Below are 13,817 nucleotides of genomic sequence, written 5' to 3'. Positions count from 1 at the left end.
ACACGGATTAAGAACTTGTAGAACCATTTACTAAACCTTCATTCACACTATGCAAAAGATCAACATTTCCCAAACTTTTTTTCTGGGGTCCCATATTTTAAAAATCGCAAACCTTTGCCACCCAAGTCTAGACATTATTCCTATATCACAAAATAAAGGTGGAATTGACCATTATTGAACATTAATGAGGATATTTTATTGTTGACTGATTGTGTCTCTGAACAATTAGTATTACTTAAGTTTTAAACAATGAAAAATCGTCACTGAACCAGCAATAAAAGGAATCCATAAGTTGCCTATTTGGACATTAAATGTAGCCCTTTTTTTTTTTCTTTTCAACATTCAGTTGAACCAGCAATATTTTAACAAAATGGTCAATAAAATAATTACAAAAAAATGTGAAATTATACAAAACATGTCTTAACATTTCAATCTACATGCAGATGGTGACCCCAAAAAAATCTCTTGCGACCCACTTGAAGGTCGCAACCCAGTGTTTGGGAAACAATGCAATAAATCACCAACTGGTACAGGGCCCTTTCTAGTTTTGGATTATTAGATGTAATAGAGATATTTCAGGTGTGGAAAGTTAAAGAAAAGCCTATAACTTCATCAAATCAGTTTCTGAAAGACAAACCCTGAACATTCAGATATAATACTGTGTTCTATGATATTCTGGGTCTAACAAATGCATTGTGATCTGAATAATCACAATTATCAATCTGCATCTTCATCGCTGAATACCACACAAACACTGAATTGTATTTTAGTCTTTATTGTTCCAACAGAGGACAACTTTGCATCTGTACAGGATAGTATAAAAATCACATGATAAAATATACACAACCGTTTAGCACCAGGTTCTCCGACAGAGAGCTAGTCCTCTAAAGCTTAACTAGCGTTCCTCAACCTCAACGACATGTACAGGGCTAATCAGGCACGCACAAGTTCATTAGCATTGACCTATGACCAGATATCTTGGACCTAACTGCCATCCAAGTGGGAAGTGTTTTATGAACCTCTGTGGCTTTCTAAACACAATTGACAAGCCCAATTAGAGGTAGGTTCTTCCTTAGTACAGATTTGAAATATTAATGCTAGTACGCTATGACACAAACACTTTAATGCTATCCTATTAATTAAGGATCTGGTGTTGGGGGCAAACAAAGCAAATTTTAAAATCACATTAAATCTCGGGTTTCAGTAATAGCTAATAGTACATCCATATCTGTCAGCAATAAAATAATTACTACGTGCTAAAAGTTATCTGGGGTAGTATTGCACCAGTTGTACAATAGGGATTAGCAATGGGGACATGGGGTGTGCAAAATATAGGAAAAGAAAATGCGTAATCTGTGATAATCTCAGAGGGAATAGTGCAATAAGCAATGTGACAAAGGCATCGATCTAGGTGGCGTCAGACAGAGAAACGAAAACTACAACTTTAAAATTTACAACTGTCAATATTATCTTTAGGGTACAATCACGAAGGTCTCTTGCTACAGGGATGATGATTAAAACACTCCTTCATTTAAATCGTTTTGGCAGGACTTGGCACCATAAATATAGCAATCTGTGAAAACGCTAAGTGATGAAATGTATCAAGCAGAAAATGTTCTAAATAAATATAAAGGGCTCAGATAAAATATATATAAGGATGTTTTTAACTGACTGAGGAATATTTCTTCCTCAGAAACCAAAATATAAGCGCATAACTGTTGAGTCCAAATGATATGAACTTACAAAAACACAAAAACAGTCTGATGTGACAAAAATACAAACATAAGAGAAATAGTGCAACATCAAGCTTTTAAGTTAAACTGCTACATATTTGCTGAGTGTTAGACTGAACTCTAGTGAACAGCCAGTCTGTGGTCCGCTCAATGTCTAAAGGCACCATTGAAACCACAGTCCCTTTTCCACGATGGAGGCCTCTTGTATTTGATTACTTTTCTAAATTAAGAATTGAATAGGTAGAAAGATAACTTTTTTTTTTCTGTTAAATTAGCCTCAATAGTATTCTGCCAAAAAGTCAGTTTTCAAACACAAAGTCACGCCATCTAGCTCCAGATAGGCCCGTCATTCGTGATTGTCTCAACCTTTTTGCTGGTGGTTGTTGTGGTGATTCACCCCTGTGGCCCCTGCCTCTCATTGGCTCCACATGCTGTCCCTGGACTGAGTCAGGTGAGTGACTCTCAGAGTCTCTAAAGCAAGCTCTTTTAGGGCTTCTTATATGTTCAGTTTTCACAGCTTGGTTAACCCCTGCACCTTTTTCACTTCTTAACAGTAATGCTGAAGGTGACCCCTCTTCCAGTGTGACAGAGTGAGACCTCTCTTCCTCCTTTGCCCCATTGTTGGGTGAATGGATTTTCTTCAGAAACACACGACATTCCCTCATTTTCTCTGGACTCGAATGTTCAGAACTCACATAATCTTCAGCCACATGCACAGGGGCCAGTGATTTTCCACTTACAGAAACATGTTTTGTCTGTGATTTTAGTTCTGAACGTGATACAGTGGCATGTCTTTTCAAACTATGCCATGTTTTACTGTTCATCCAAGACTTCCTCTCTTTTCTGGTTAAGAACCTTCTTTTTACTCGATAAAGACTGGTCTTATATTTGCTGAATGATTTGCTCCTCCCCTTGGCGGTGTAATTAAGCCTGTCTGTAGCTGAAATGGTGGTTGAATACAAATTGTTGAAATTAGATTTTGATACAGTGTTCCTCCTGTGAATCTTTTTCTGAGCCTGTGCATAATCAGTTGGAGTTTTTGGCACACTTCTTGCAAATTTCTTGAGATGCTTGCGAAGTCGCTCTGCCTGAGGGCTGTAGTATGTAGTTTTTTTGTATGTAGTTCGTGGAAAATGCATGACTTCATAAGGATTGCGTGAGCTTGCCTTCTTGACAATAGAGAGTGACTGTGTCTCAGTGGTCTGCATGAACCAAGAGCAGAGCTGCTGCATGCTGCAGGACCTGGGCTTATTGGGAGAGCAGTCAAACAATGAGCGCACCACAGAGGAGCACTTGGGTTTTCCACTGGATGGACTTTTATCGGAGCCAAATCCTGCTTCATTGCCCACTGTGTCTGAAACCCAGGTGTCAGAGATAAGTCGGATTCGTCTGGCAAGCTCCTGGTTTAGGGTCTTCTTCTGAACTGAGGCTGACCACCACTTCACCTCTTTTGGACGGTAGATGGAGTCGACAGATACAGTTGCTACTTGTTGTAATCCTAGGGAGCAGGCCTGTCCTTTCCCTTCCCCTCTTATGTGTCGTTTTTCTTCTACTGGCTGCACTATATTCTGCGATTCATCTTTTTTGGTCTTATTCAACAAGAGCTGTTTAGATCGCCGCACCAGAGCACTGCTCCGGCTGTATGAGCTGGAGGTAGCAACTGCATGTAAAAAATGAATAGATGGCTTCCTGACCCTCTCAGAATGGCGAACTGAGACCGGTGGGTTTGGTTCAGTTTCATTCTCTCCTTTAGGCTCTTCTGAAGGCTGCTCCTCATCACTGCTTTTGCTCACTGACTGACAAGTGATTGTCTTGGGCTCTTTGGCAGACACAGTCTTTTGGAAAAGTGCTCGCTTATGGTTCTGCTTTACTGGAGAGGCTTTATCTTTGTTTATCTGAATCTTGCGTTGTCGGGGTGATACTGTGGTTACTGTAACAGAAATTCCAGAGATTTTAACTTTAGCGGGTCTCCCTGGTTTTCGAGAAGGTGCAGCTTCATCCACTGATGGACGTTTGATGTTACTTGAGTGGGGAGCACCATCTTTAGCAGGTCCTATTGTGGGAATCTTATGGGACAGTTCAACTGAGGCTGTTTTTAGATCTGTTGAATTAACTTTTGTAGTGTTCATTAACATACTCCAGTTGTTATTTAGGCCCACTGCCTGGCATGCATCACGAAATTCAGTTTGAAGTTGATCAAAGCCCTCAGACACCATCCTTTTATTTCTCCGGGAACGACCATATAGAACAGTAATTTTTAGATTTTTGTTGACATTTTTCTCTGTGTCTGATGCTTCAGTATTTCCTTTTACCTTTTCATTGACTGTGGATTCCATAACCTTCTCTTTGCGTGGACGGCCAATAGGCCTCTTGACTTTTTTCTCCAGCTGCGGTCCCAGCTTTTTCGGCCGGCCTCGACGTCTTTTTGGTGGAGTGGTTTCATGCAACCCTGAACCATCATGAGGGTCATCCACCCACTTGGTTGGAGTGCTTTCACCTGATCTTCTTGAGCCTGCTTTTGGTGAAGTAGTTGACTTGGGTGAGGCAGATTTAGCAAGTGGAGGCGTTTTGGGGGAAGTTTTGTTGGGTGAGGACCTTGGTGACCCAGATGCTGGTTTGGGGGAGGTTGAGGATTTTAGAGGTGATGCAGTCTGTGTGTTAAGGTGTGTATTTTGCCTTGTGATTTTCTCTGGAGTCCCTGACCAAGATGATTCTTCACAGGGGTCAAAACATTCATCTGCTCGTGATCCATTTACAGCAGCTGCTGACTTTAAACTGTACCTCATCCCCTCCTCATCTTTCACCGGAGAAACAAACATTAGCTTTATTGGACTCGTGTACTCAAGACAAATGTCAGTACATGCTGAAGGCCTGGTTTTAGCATCAGAGGACAAGTCTTCCAGCTGTAGCTTTCTGCGGCGTTTGGTAGTTCGCCGGTTATCATCTTTCAGCGTGTTAGAGTTGTTTTTTGTGGGACTCTCTTTGGTAGGTGGAATGGCCAGGTTTTCACTGTCACCTTTCACAGAATATTCATTTGTATTTTCAGAAGCATCATTTTCATAATGGGTCTTGTGGTCAGGGTTTTGTGGGGGAGTGATAACTTCATCAGCTCGATTTCTCTGGTTAAAGATGGTGTCTGAAAAACATGCAACAAAGTACATTTTGCGGGGCTCTGTGACATAAGAGGAAAAGCGCGGAGGGGGAACAATGGTTCTCTTAGATTTTCTGGCCTTTCTTGAATTATTTGACTGGTCTAATAGACTTTGTACATTTTTAGCACAATTTGAAGTCACATACTTTTTATCCAGATTCCTATCTGTTTTACAGTTTGTCACCAATGCCACATCAGCCTCTTCTTTAATAGAAGCTGCCATATATTCCTCCCATATCTCATTTTCTTCTTGTCTCACCACAGTCTCCGTTTTGTTTTTTTTTGGAGTGTCTGAATTGAGTTTCACAGTTTTGACCTCTCGCTCAAATTCCTCATTTACATGATTCAAAATGCTTTCTCCATTTTCTAATGAGGCCCGTTTTTGTTTATCGTGATACTGGTCCAGCATTGCTAGTTCACGTCTAATTTGTTTTGTTTGTTTAGTTTGCCTTCGGGTTGTACCATTATCAGTGGGCGTCGCCATAGCAGCGAGCATCTCCTGCCGGCGCCTGGAACGTGTGTTTGGGGACTGAACCTCCTTGTTATTACGATGGTTAATGAGCTTACCAAGGTTGTATTCACTGGCTTTGCCTGTGTGAAGGACTGTAGTGATTATTTCAGTCAAATGAGAATCTGGATTTAATTGTACACATTTAGAAGTGCAATGTAATTGCTGTGTTTCTGCCTCTGGTGCAGTGATAAGTGAGGCATCCTTCTCTGAAGGCTTGAGGGTTTCAAGTTTCTCACTAAGCCGACTGACTACATCCGGCAGGAGAGTCCCATTAGTTCTCAGAGTTCGGCTACTTTGTGTTGATCTACACTTTGGTTTTTTAACCGAGTATTTTTTAAGGTTTGCATTACTACGTATTTTCCCTACAGGCTCAGTTTCCTCATCTTGAATTTGGTCAAGACGGGCTGGTGGTCTGTCATCACTTTGCTTGTTAGGGTCTGGGATAGGGGACAGAGGAGGAGGAGAGGGGCTCTGCTCCCTTTTTAGTGCAGTAATGTCACCTTCATTCTCTGTGGTGTTTGTGCTCTTGTCGTCAGTCAAAGAGGAGCGCGTTAAAAGACATGAGCATGGTAGAGTGTTGGGTTGGTTACAGCAGATTGATAATGAACATACACTTAAGACTGATGGGGATGGGGCAGTAGGGGACAATGAGCACACTGAATTGTTTGTAGAAGAGAGGCTTTGGCAGGAATGACAGTGCGCCCTCTTGGGGCGGATAATTGTGCAAGTCTCACTTTTGCTAAGCTTTGTAGAGCAGCTGCTGGAGTCATTTTCATGTCCACACTCTTTCAAAGCACAGTGATTGGTGCTGCAGTTGGACTTGGACTCTACAGGATGGCACCTTGTGCTGCAGTGATCCATTAGCCAGTGCTGACAGCAACTGTCCTGGGTGCAGTTACTCTTTGTGCCGTGACAATGACTCATATCATCTTCAAAATATTTGCCACAATGACAGCAGCAGCAATCCGACTGGACTTTAACAGTTTTAAAAAGCAGTTTGTGTTGATGTGCTAGCTTTAGGATTTGGCATAGCAACAACTGATGAGCTGGACACAACGAGCTCAAAACAGCACCTAAAGTAGAGGTCTTGGTCCCTTGAAGCTCTCCCGTTTCTTTTACAGTGGTTGACAGGCAGCAGCTGAAAATACAAAGATGGGAGTTACAACACAGTTACATGCACCACATTGTGTCACATGCAAAAATATCTTCAACCAGATGCAAATACAAAAGTTAAGTTAGGGACAAAATCACTAGATCACAAAGTTCATATTAGAGTCCTGTTTATTGAGGAGTTGAAGGCAATGACAAAAATCTGCTCGGAGCAGAAAGAACGATTGTAGAAACGCTCATCGTAGGTAAAAGTCCAAAAACACTCCTGATGTTTACAGTAATTAGACTTTTATGCACAAGTTATAACAACTTAGAAGTTTTAGAAGGTTTAATGACCTTGTACACAGTCAGAAGAGCTAAGGGCTGTTATGAAAAACATTCTGTAGTGCGTTTGTTGTTAAAATGTCAAAAGTTAAAACACAAATCACAATATCAAAGGGGTTCTTTTTAGAAATAAATAAATCACAACATTTATAAGCCTTCATGCAGTAGCAATACACATTTCACATTGCATCAAAGTGCCTCATTACAAATAATAACATCTACATTGATATAAATAAATATCAATCAATAGGCATTAACACCACAAAAAGGTTGAACAATAAAAATCATAGTGCAATTACAGATTAATGCATAAACATTTGTTAATGTTTAAATTTTCCTGATAGAACAATCTGTATGGATTTTTTTTTTTTTACCGAGCCTCAACATTTAGTTTAAATGACATACGCTTTACAGCAATGATTTTTATCTTAAATAAGTTGTTCCCAGAGTATCGGCATCATGCTGCCTTGTCATTTCAAATTCAAGCATTGTGTACTATTGTGACATTCAGTGAATAGAGTAAGAAAGAAAATGCTAGCAAAATACTTATACAATTATCCTAAAATTACCCAAACACAAAAACACAATAAATTCACTTGATATTTAGATGGCATTACATTTACACTTAGGTGTTGTTCCTTGAGAGAGCCTGTGTTTCCAAGCTGAATAATAGCCCAGCACTAAGTGTCACAGAAGTTGAAACCTGAAGCTGGGCAACAGGCAGAGTTCAGAGGTATATGTGGCAATGAGGTTAGAGAGAGAGAGAGAGAGACAGACAGGCCTACATCCATAGACTACAGTCTATGCCTACATCACAGCAAACAACTGAAGCAGCTTTTGGTAAGTACCCATGGACTACTGCTTTGGTACTAGCACTTTAGCTTAGCCCATCTTAATAGATGCAACATAAACACCTGGCACCTGTCAATCTTTGTGATTCTGCCAACTATAATGTGTCTAATTCTTCATCTATAACCGCCCTATCATTAACTAAACTAGAACTACACCTTTCACTGAATTTAATGAAATAAGCATCTTTGTTTTTGCTATACATCTTTGTGCCTGGGATATGGTCCCAAAAAGTAAGGTTTAAAGCAGCAGTCATGTATGAGGTTTGCAGTAATACAGCTACAGTAGCAGAATTAGTACATCTGTGATCAGTCATAAAATAACACTACACAAATACATACACATCCCAAGCTCATCAGTGCACATAAGGAAAACATGCCATGGTTTGCATTCCATTGACACTCAAAATTTATCTTGCACAAAAGAGAAAATTAGTACAGAAATGGCTTTAACAAGATATTCTCTTCTATTAGAACATTAGATTTTAATGATGATGCCCAATGCGCGATACATTGTACAATCACGGTTTGCAGAGGGGTCAGTATCTAGCAATAGTAATGTCTTTAAAATCTGTTTTAATGGCTCTAAGTCACTTGAGGATAAGTGAAATACCCAGAGAATAGTTAATGACAATCAAACACTCCCAACAATGTGGAGTTTTAAGAAGTGAATCAAACCTGAATAACCTGATAATCTATCTAGAATGATGACAGCGACACAGTGTTTGTGTTTCACTCACCTAAACATGACCTACAATAACATTATGTTACATTGTCTGTGAAGCTGCACTTCATGTCAACAGTGTTGAAACACAAACCATATTGTGTGACTATCATTACAGACAAACCGTTAAAAGACCTGAATATTAATATTAGTATATTCTGTAAAGGCATGTTTTGTGGTAAATGTCTCCAAAAATGTTTATCTTGAAAGAGGAGAGAGGTTCAAGTGTAGAGGAGATTTAGTAGAGACGTTCTGTAGCACTCTAGTTTAAAACCTGTTTGTTGGTGCAGCTAAGGTGAGTATCCCTGAGTTAGCTGAACAGGTAGAACCTGGCCTGGAGCCGTTGGTACTGGAGGGGCAGGGGATGGCAGATTTTTTCTTGGGTGGGTTTTTCAGTGTGCCAGTACGCTCTTTAACTTTGTATTCCAGTGTGCTGTGTGGCACACCATAGACGCCCTGGGCCTTAGACACACTCATGCGACCTGCCATCACCATGGTGATTGCTTCCTCCATCAGCTCGTGGTCATATTGGCGATATCTTCCACGCTTCTTCCTGGGTTGCTTGTCTTTGTCACGGCGATCTGCTCCGTCCTCCGTATCATCCACTGAAGAGGCTCGTGCCCCCAGACAATGAGGTGATAGGTTGGAGCTGTGTGCCAAGACTGAAGGCCTAAGTTTGAAGAGAGGTCTTGCTGTAGAGGACAACACACTGGTAGTGCCCTCTAATGATGAGGTACGAAGGTGAAAGCTTTCAGCTGCACCACCATTTTCAGCAGGGAGTGCCCTGCTCTGATCAGACAAAGAGCGGACCTGAGGAATGCGCAGTGGAGTGGGGGGCTCGAGGCTAGGGGTGGGGCTGGCTGGAGGCTGCAGCGCATCCCTGAGCTGGGGAAAGGCCTGGTGCGTCGTTTTGTTTGGCTGGAAAAAAGTCAGAGAGGATGAAGGAAAACTCAAGTCCCCATGATCCTCTGCTGCTCCTCCGATCTCTGCCCGCTCCGCCCACGCTGCCACCTTCTGCAACACTAGCCGGGCCTCGCCGCCCAGCATGGATGACATCACACAGTAGGATGACACTTCTTCTCTCACATCTCGGTTTCCTGGTGACAGATGCTGCAGCAGCCCTTCTTCAGACCAGCTCTCCTGGCCTTCCTTTAGGACTTGAAGAGGTATCCCATACAGCAGTGCAGCCCGCTGCTCCTGAAGCCTCCCTGAGCGAATGTCCTTAAGGGCCTTGGACAGCAAACCTTCAGACAGCTCCAGGCTCCTCTCAATGTACTCCTTCTGCCTTTGCTGCCTCCTAGGGATGGGAGGACCAAACATCAGGGTCAGGATGGAAGTGATGGAGGGGATTGATTTAGGCATGAGGAAGGGGTTGCAGGGCGAGGGGTCCACTCCTTTATTCCTTGTGTTGGTAACATCACTGCGGCTCTTATGTGTCGTGTTTGACTCTGTGGTAGGCCCTCACACTGCTGCATGTCTCATGCACACATGTTTTTGAGGAAAGCCTCTTCACGTCCAGGTGGGACAGTCTGTGAATGGCTGGAGCTACTGCAGCATTTGCACATAAGTAGTTCGCAGTAGTTTTGTGATATCCTTCAGCGAGTGTCGACATGTTTGAAGGTTGAAATAACAAAATTTGAAGTGGATTAGTAGAAAATCAGGTAAACTGTTGTACTGCTGCATATTGCAGGTCTCCTCACTCCTGAGCTGGTGGTAAATGGTGATACAATGCCATTTTTGTGACGTTACCGCTCAAGACATAAAAGAGTCAACCCCAAAATGACAAAATACATTTTGAAAAAAAAAACAACTATACATTACATTGTGATATGAAAACAGCACTTCTTGAAAACTACTGCTTTGATTTACATTTTAAGATTTAAATTAACTCACAATAAATGCTCTACTGTGTCGACAGTCAACAGTGAGGTTTAAGACTTACCCTGAGCCTTTGTGATTAATGGTGGAGACAGAAGGTTTTGATGTTGGTAAACTGGCAGACTTTCTGTTGGAGAGGTCAAGCACGCCATCTGTTACAGGAATCACAGATTAAAACTGGTTTGAGCTGATGGTGCACAAATGCATTTTAATGTAAATGTACAGTTTTAAATACCTGGTTGTAGCTCCTTTTCTTCCTGGGCACGGCTCACTGTAAGGTCAAGGGGAGCATCTGCTGTTTCTGACTGAGGTGAAGTGGTTTTTGTCTGAACACCATTTGTGGTGGTGTGGAGCAGGCACTTGGAGGCATACTCCATGGCAAACTGACGAATCATCTTTTTCATAAGCTCCTGGGCAATTAGGGGGATGTTTGGGTCACAGTCAAGAGGCACATCTAATTGAGACATACAATACAAAAATCAATCAATCAATGCAAAAAACCTATATGTCAAAAACTTTAAAGATACAAAGGATTACACTCAAGTTTATGTGGATTACATTCACTGACACTATTTATAGCAGTAAGAAAAACATGACATGTAATTCAGCCTGTCATGATAACAAATTTAACAAATAAAAACTGTTATAAATGTGTAATAAAATTTAAAAACACTAATGGCAATACATACTAAAGGTGTGCAAAAATATCGAAATATTGGTATATCATATCGTTTAATGTAATAATACAGTGTCGATATCGAGTACTGCTATATCTATATATCGCCAAGAGTATTTTTTAGTATATTTTACTAAATTATTTTGATACAGTGCTACAGTTTTGTTGCGTGTTTGGAGGAAGGAACCTCGTTTATGCAACACATTTGACATTTTCACTGTTTTGATTATTAAAATGGTCTGTTTCATACTCACTTTGCACAAGAAGTGATTTAACAAAGACTTTTAGTATCACAGACATGATTTAGCCTTTATTTTGTATCGAATCGATTTGAAATATATTGTATTGAATCAAAAGTGCACTGTACCGAGATATGTATCGTATCATAGCACATATCGTATTGGCAACTTCTTAATGATACCCAGCCCTAATAACTACATTGCAGAATGATACATTTACCCATTAGTTTGTCTCTACAATGAGTCATAGAAGTGATTTATTTAACCCGCTACAGTTCAAATCTTCAAAAAAATCTGTTAAAAAAAAAATAAAAATCACAAAAGGTTTCCCACTAGTTCAAAGAAAAAGTACCCACAATAAGTATTGACCCCAAAAATCATTGTTTCACCTACGCATGTATTGAAGAATAACTCGATAATAATAATTATTAATAATTAATAATTGATAATTATCATGACAGGCAGTATTACTACAGTTAGTACTGCAATTGTGCGTCAAGAGACAAGGAATCTTGGCACCAGAAACTGAAACTACCTGTAACACAAGCTCCTGGGTTATGTTACTTTTACTGCTTTCTTTGCATCTACATAACCTTCCTATACAAACATGCAAAGTTATGTTTCAATTTAAAGATCTGTTCTTCTGTTCACCACAGCTGTCTCTGGCAAAGGTTTATTTTTATGCTGATTTGGAGGACTGAGCATCTTCAAATATTCAAGTTCACATTTCCATTTACTCCAGAAGTATGCCATCAGTATTGTGTTGTACCAAGGATTACCTTTCTTGTTAAACACAGCCTGTAGGAACCTGTGAGCTGATTGGCTGCTCTCGGACAGAGCAGGGCGTGGAGAGTAGTCAGATGGGGACGAGAGGGGAGACATGGATGACAACACATGATCCTAAAAAGAAACATTTTGAGTTATGTCTAGCAGTAATTAGTTCTTGATAAAGCAGCATATCAAACTATATTATGCCTTACATTGAGTTTCTCTAGGGGAAGATTGCAGAATGAACAGTGGGAACCGTTTTCTTCAGGGGACCAGTCAAGAACTTCTTCTGGTTCATAGTCTAAAAAAAGGTGCCAAAATATGTATGAGATAGTCTGCTTATGTATATACAATACGGCAACTGTTGAACATAACAAAATGGTGGAACTAGGCTTAAAGTCATGTGAGGTTTTACACACTACCCACCATCAAATAAACTGAGATCTCTGAGCAGTAATGGTCCATAGATGCCCTCAAGAATGCTTTCAAACCCTGCAAAATAGACACAAGTTCTGTTGTCAGTGACATACAGGGTCATTTGCATAGTTATAACCATGCAGAGGCTTTTTTGTTCACTGTCTAAACCTGCCAATGCACTAAATGTACTTAACAGAGAAAGAAGAACCGCCGCACCTTCTCCTTCACCTCCATAAAGCCTGGCGTTAGCGTGACATTAGCTTTGCGGACGCATCGTATATTTTCATAAACACAAAGCTCACGTACCGGGGTTGCAGTAATTGTAACAAACCGCTTCGTCGTGGATTCAAAGTAACTCAGGGTTAATAATACATGGTTTTCGTTGTGTGACACTGTTACTAACACTAGTGCTATTGTTTGGACAGGTAGTTAGTGGCTAGCATACCAGGCAGAGGGACAAAGACAGCGAGCCAATTCCCGAAATGCTAGCCGCTGCCAGCTGGTAGACATTAGGCCAGTGTTATTACCATTGAAGCGGGTTATCTACCGCACAGGCTATGCTAGCATCTACTTTTAGCTAGCCCTTTAGCAGGTGAGTGTGTGCGCTCATTTTCAAAGCCCACTGAATAATTAAAATGCATAAAACATACCAATGCAGTGTATTAATTTGTGCCGCCACGAATCCAGTTCCCGTCTGAATCCTTTCCTCTCGGCCGTGCACTTGGAGCAATGCACGGTCGCCATTCTGCGTCCTTCCCCCCTCTCGCTCCCTCTGCCTCTGGTTCTGATCCGCCGTCACCGAAGCTCAACCCAACCACCCTCTCTGTCCGTTGGGGGGCGCCACACCAGCCCTATTGTTCACAACGTAATCTGTGTCATTTTTAAGGTGGGCCTGAGTATGTTATTATCAAATATTATAAAATAAGTTTGCTGTTGCTGTCATCTGTGTCCATGAAGATCTGCATAAAAACAAGAAGGTGGCGGACCCTCCATTAGAAGAAATAGTCTTCATGTTGAAGCTTTAATATAAGGCTAAAAGAAAACAGTATTCTACTAGGCCAAATATTATCATGGTCCACGGGTATTTGTTGTGATTTTATTTTTCCATTGTAGCTTAGTCATTTTCCCCCAGTAACTTTCCATTTCAGGTGACCCAGAACTCCATGTTATTGTAGTCCTGGTCACGATATCATGCACATGTTTTTGTTTCCCATTATTCTGACACCTTGAGATTAGGACTTCTAGACTATAATCATTTTTATTTGAGTTTCAGGGTACCTGACCTATAAACCAGCCTATAGGTTTAGGTTAGTTTGTATCTTAAACTAATGAGGATTTTTTTTTTTTTTTTTTTTTTTGTTTTTTTTTTTTTTTTTTTTGTTGTTTTTTTTGACGGAAATAGAAAAATGTCAGGTTGGACTGAAGATAGATTCATATA

General features: G+C 40.7%; 1 protein-coding gene across 2 annotated transcripts; it reads right to left on the bottom strand.

Annotated features, from left to right (window-relative positions):
• Positions 1–777: 777 nt before the first annotated feature.
• Positions 778–13,188, bottom strand: lcorl (ligand dependent nuclear receptor corepressor-like). 2 transcript variants are annotated; one of them, XM_055158197.1, is made up of 7 exons: positions 13,030–13,187; positions 12,389–12,454; positions 12,175–12,263; positions 11,974–12,094; positions 10,515–10,733; positions 10,344–10,431; positions 778–6,533 (listed from the first exon to the last, which is right to left on the bottom strand). In XM_055158197.1, the coding sequence occupies exons 1-7, from the start codon at positions 13,121–13,123 to the stop codon at positions 2,033–2,035; spliced, it is 5,178 nt and encodes a 1,725-aa protein (XP_055014172.1). In that variant the 5' UTR covers positions 13,124–13,187; the 3' UTR covers positions 778–2,032. The 2 variants fall into 2 exon arrangements, with proteins under 2 accessions (XP_055014172.1, XP_055014173.1); XM_055158198.1 differs by lacking the exon at positions 778–6,533 and adding an exon at positions 6,665–9,698 and having other exon boundaries at positions 13,030–13,188.
• Positions 13,189–13,817: the final 629 nt, after the last annotated feature.

This window comes from Boleophthalmus pectinirostris, unplaced genomic scaffold (genome assembly GCF_026225935.1).
Source record: "Boleophthalmus pectinirostris isolate CB_2022bp ecotype Guang Dong unplaced genomic scaffold, ASM2622593v1 HiC_scaffold_22, whole genome shotgun sequence".
Classification (NCBI taxonomy): domain Eukaryota; kingdom Metazoa; phylum Chordata; class Actinopteri; order Gobiiformes; family Gobiidae; genus Boleophthalmus; species Boleophthalmus pectinirostris.
Note: the sequence above shows the minus strand (reverse complement) of the source record. Positions and strands in the feature narration are given on the sequence as shown.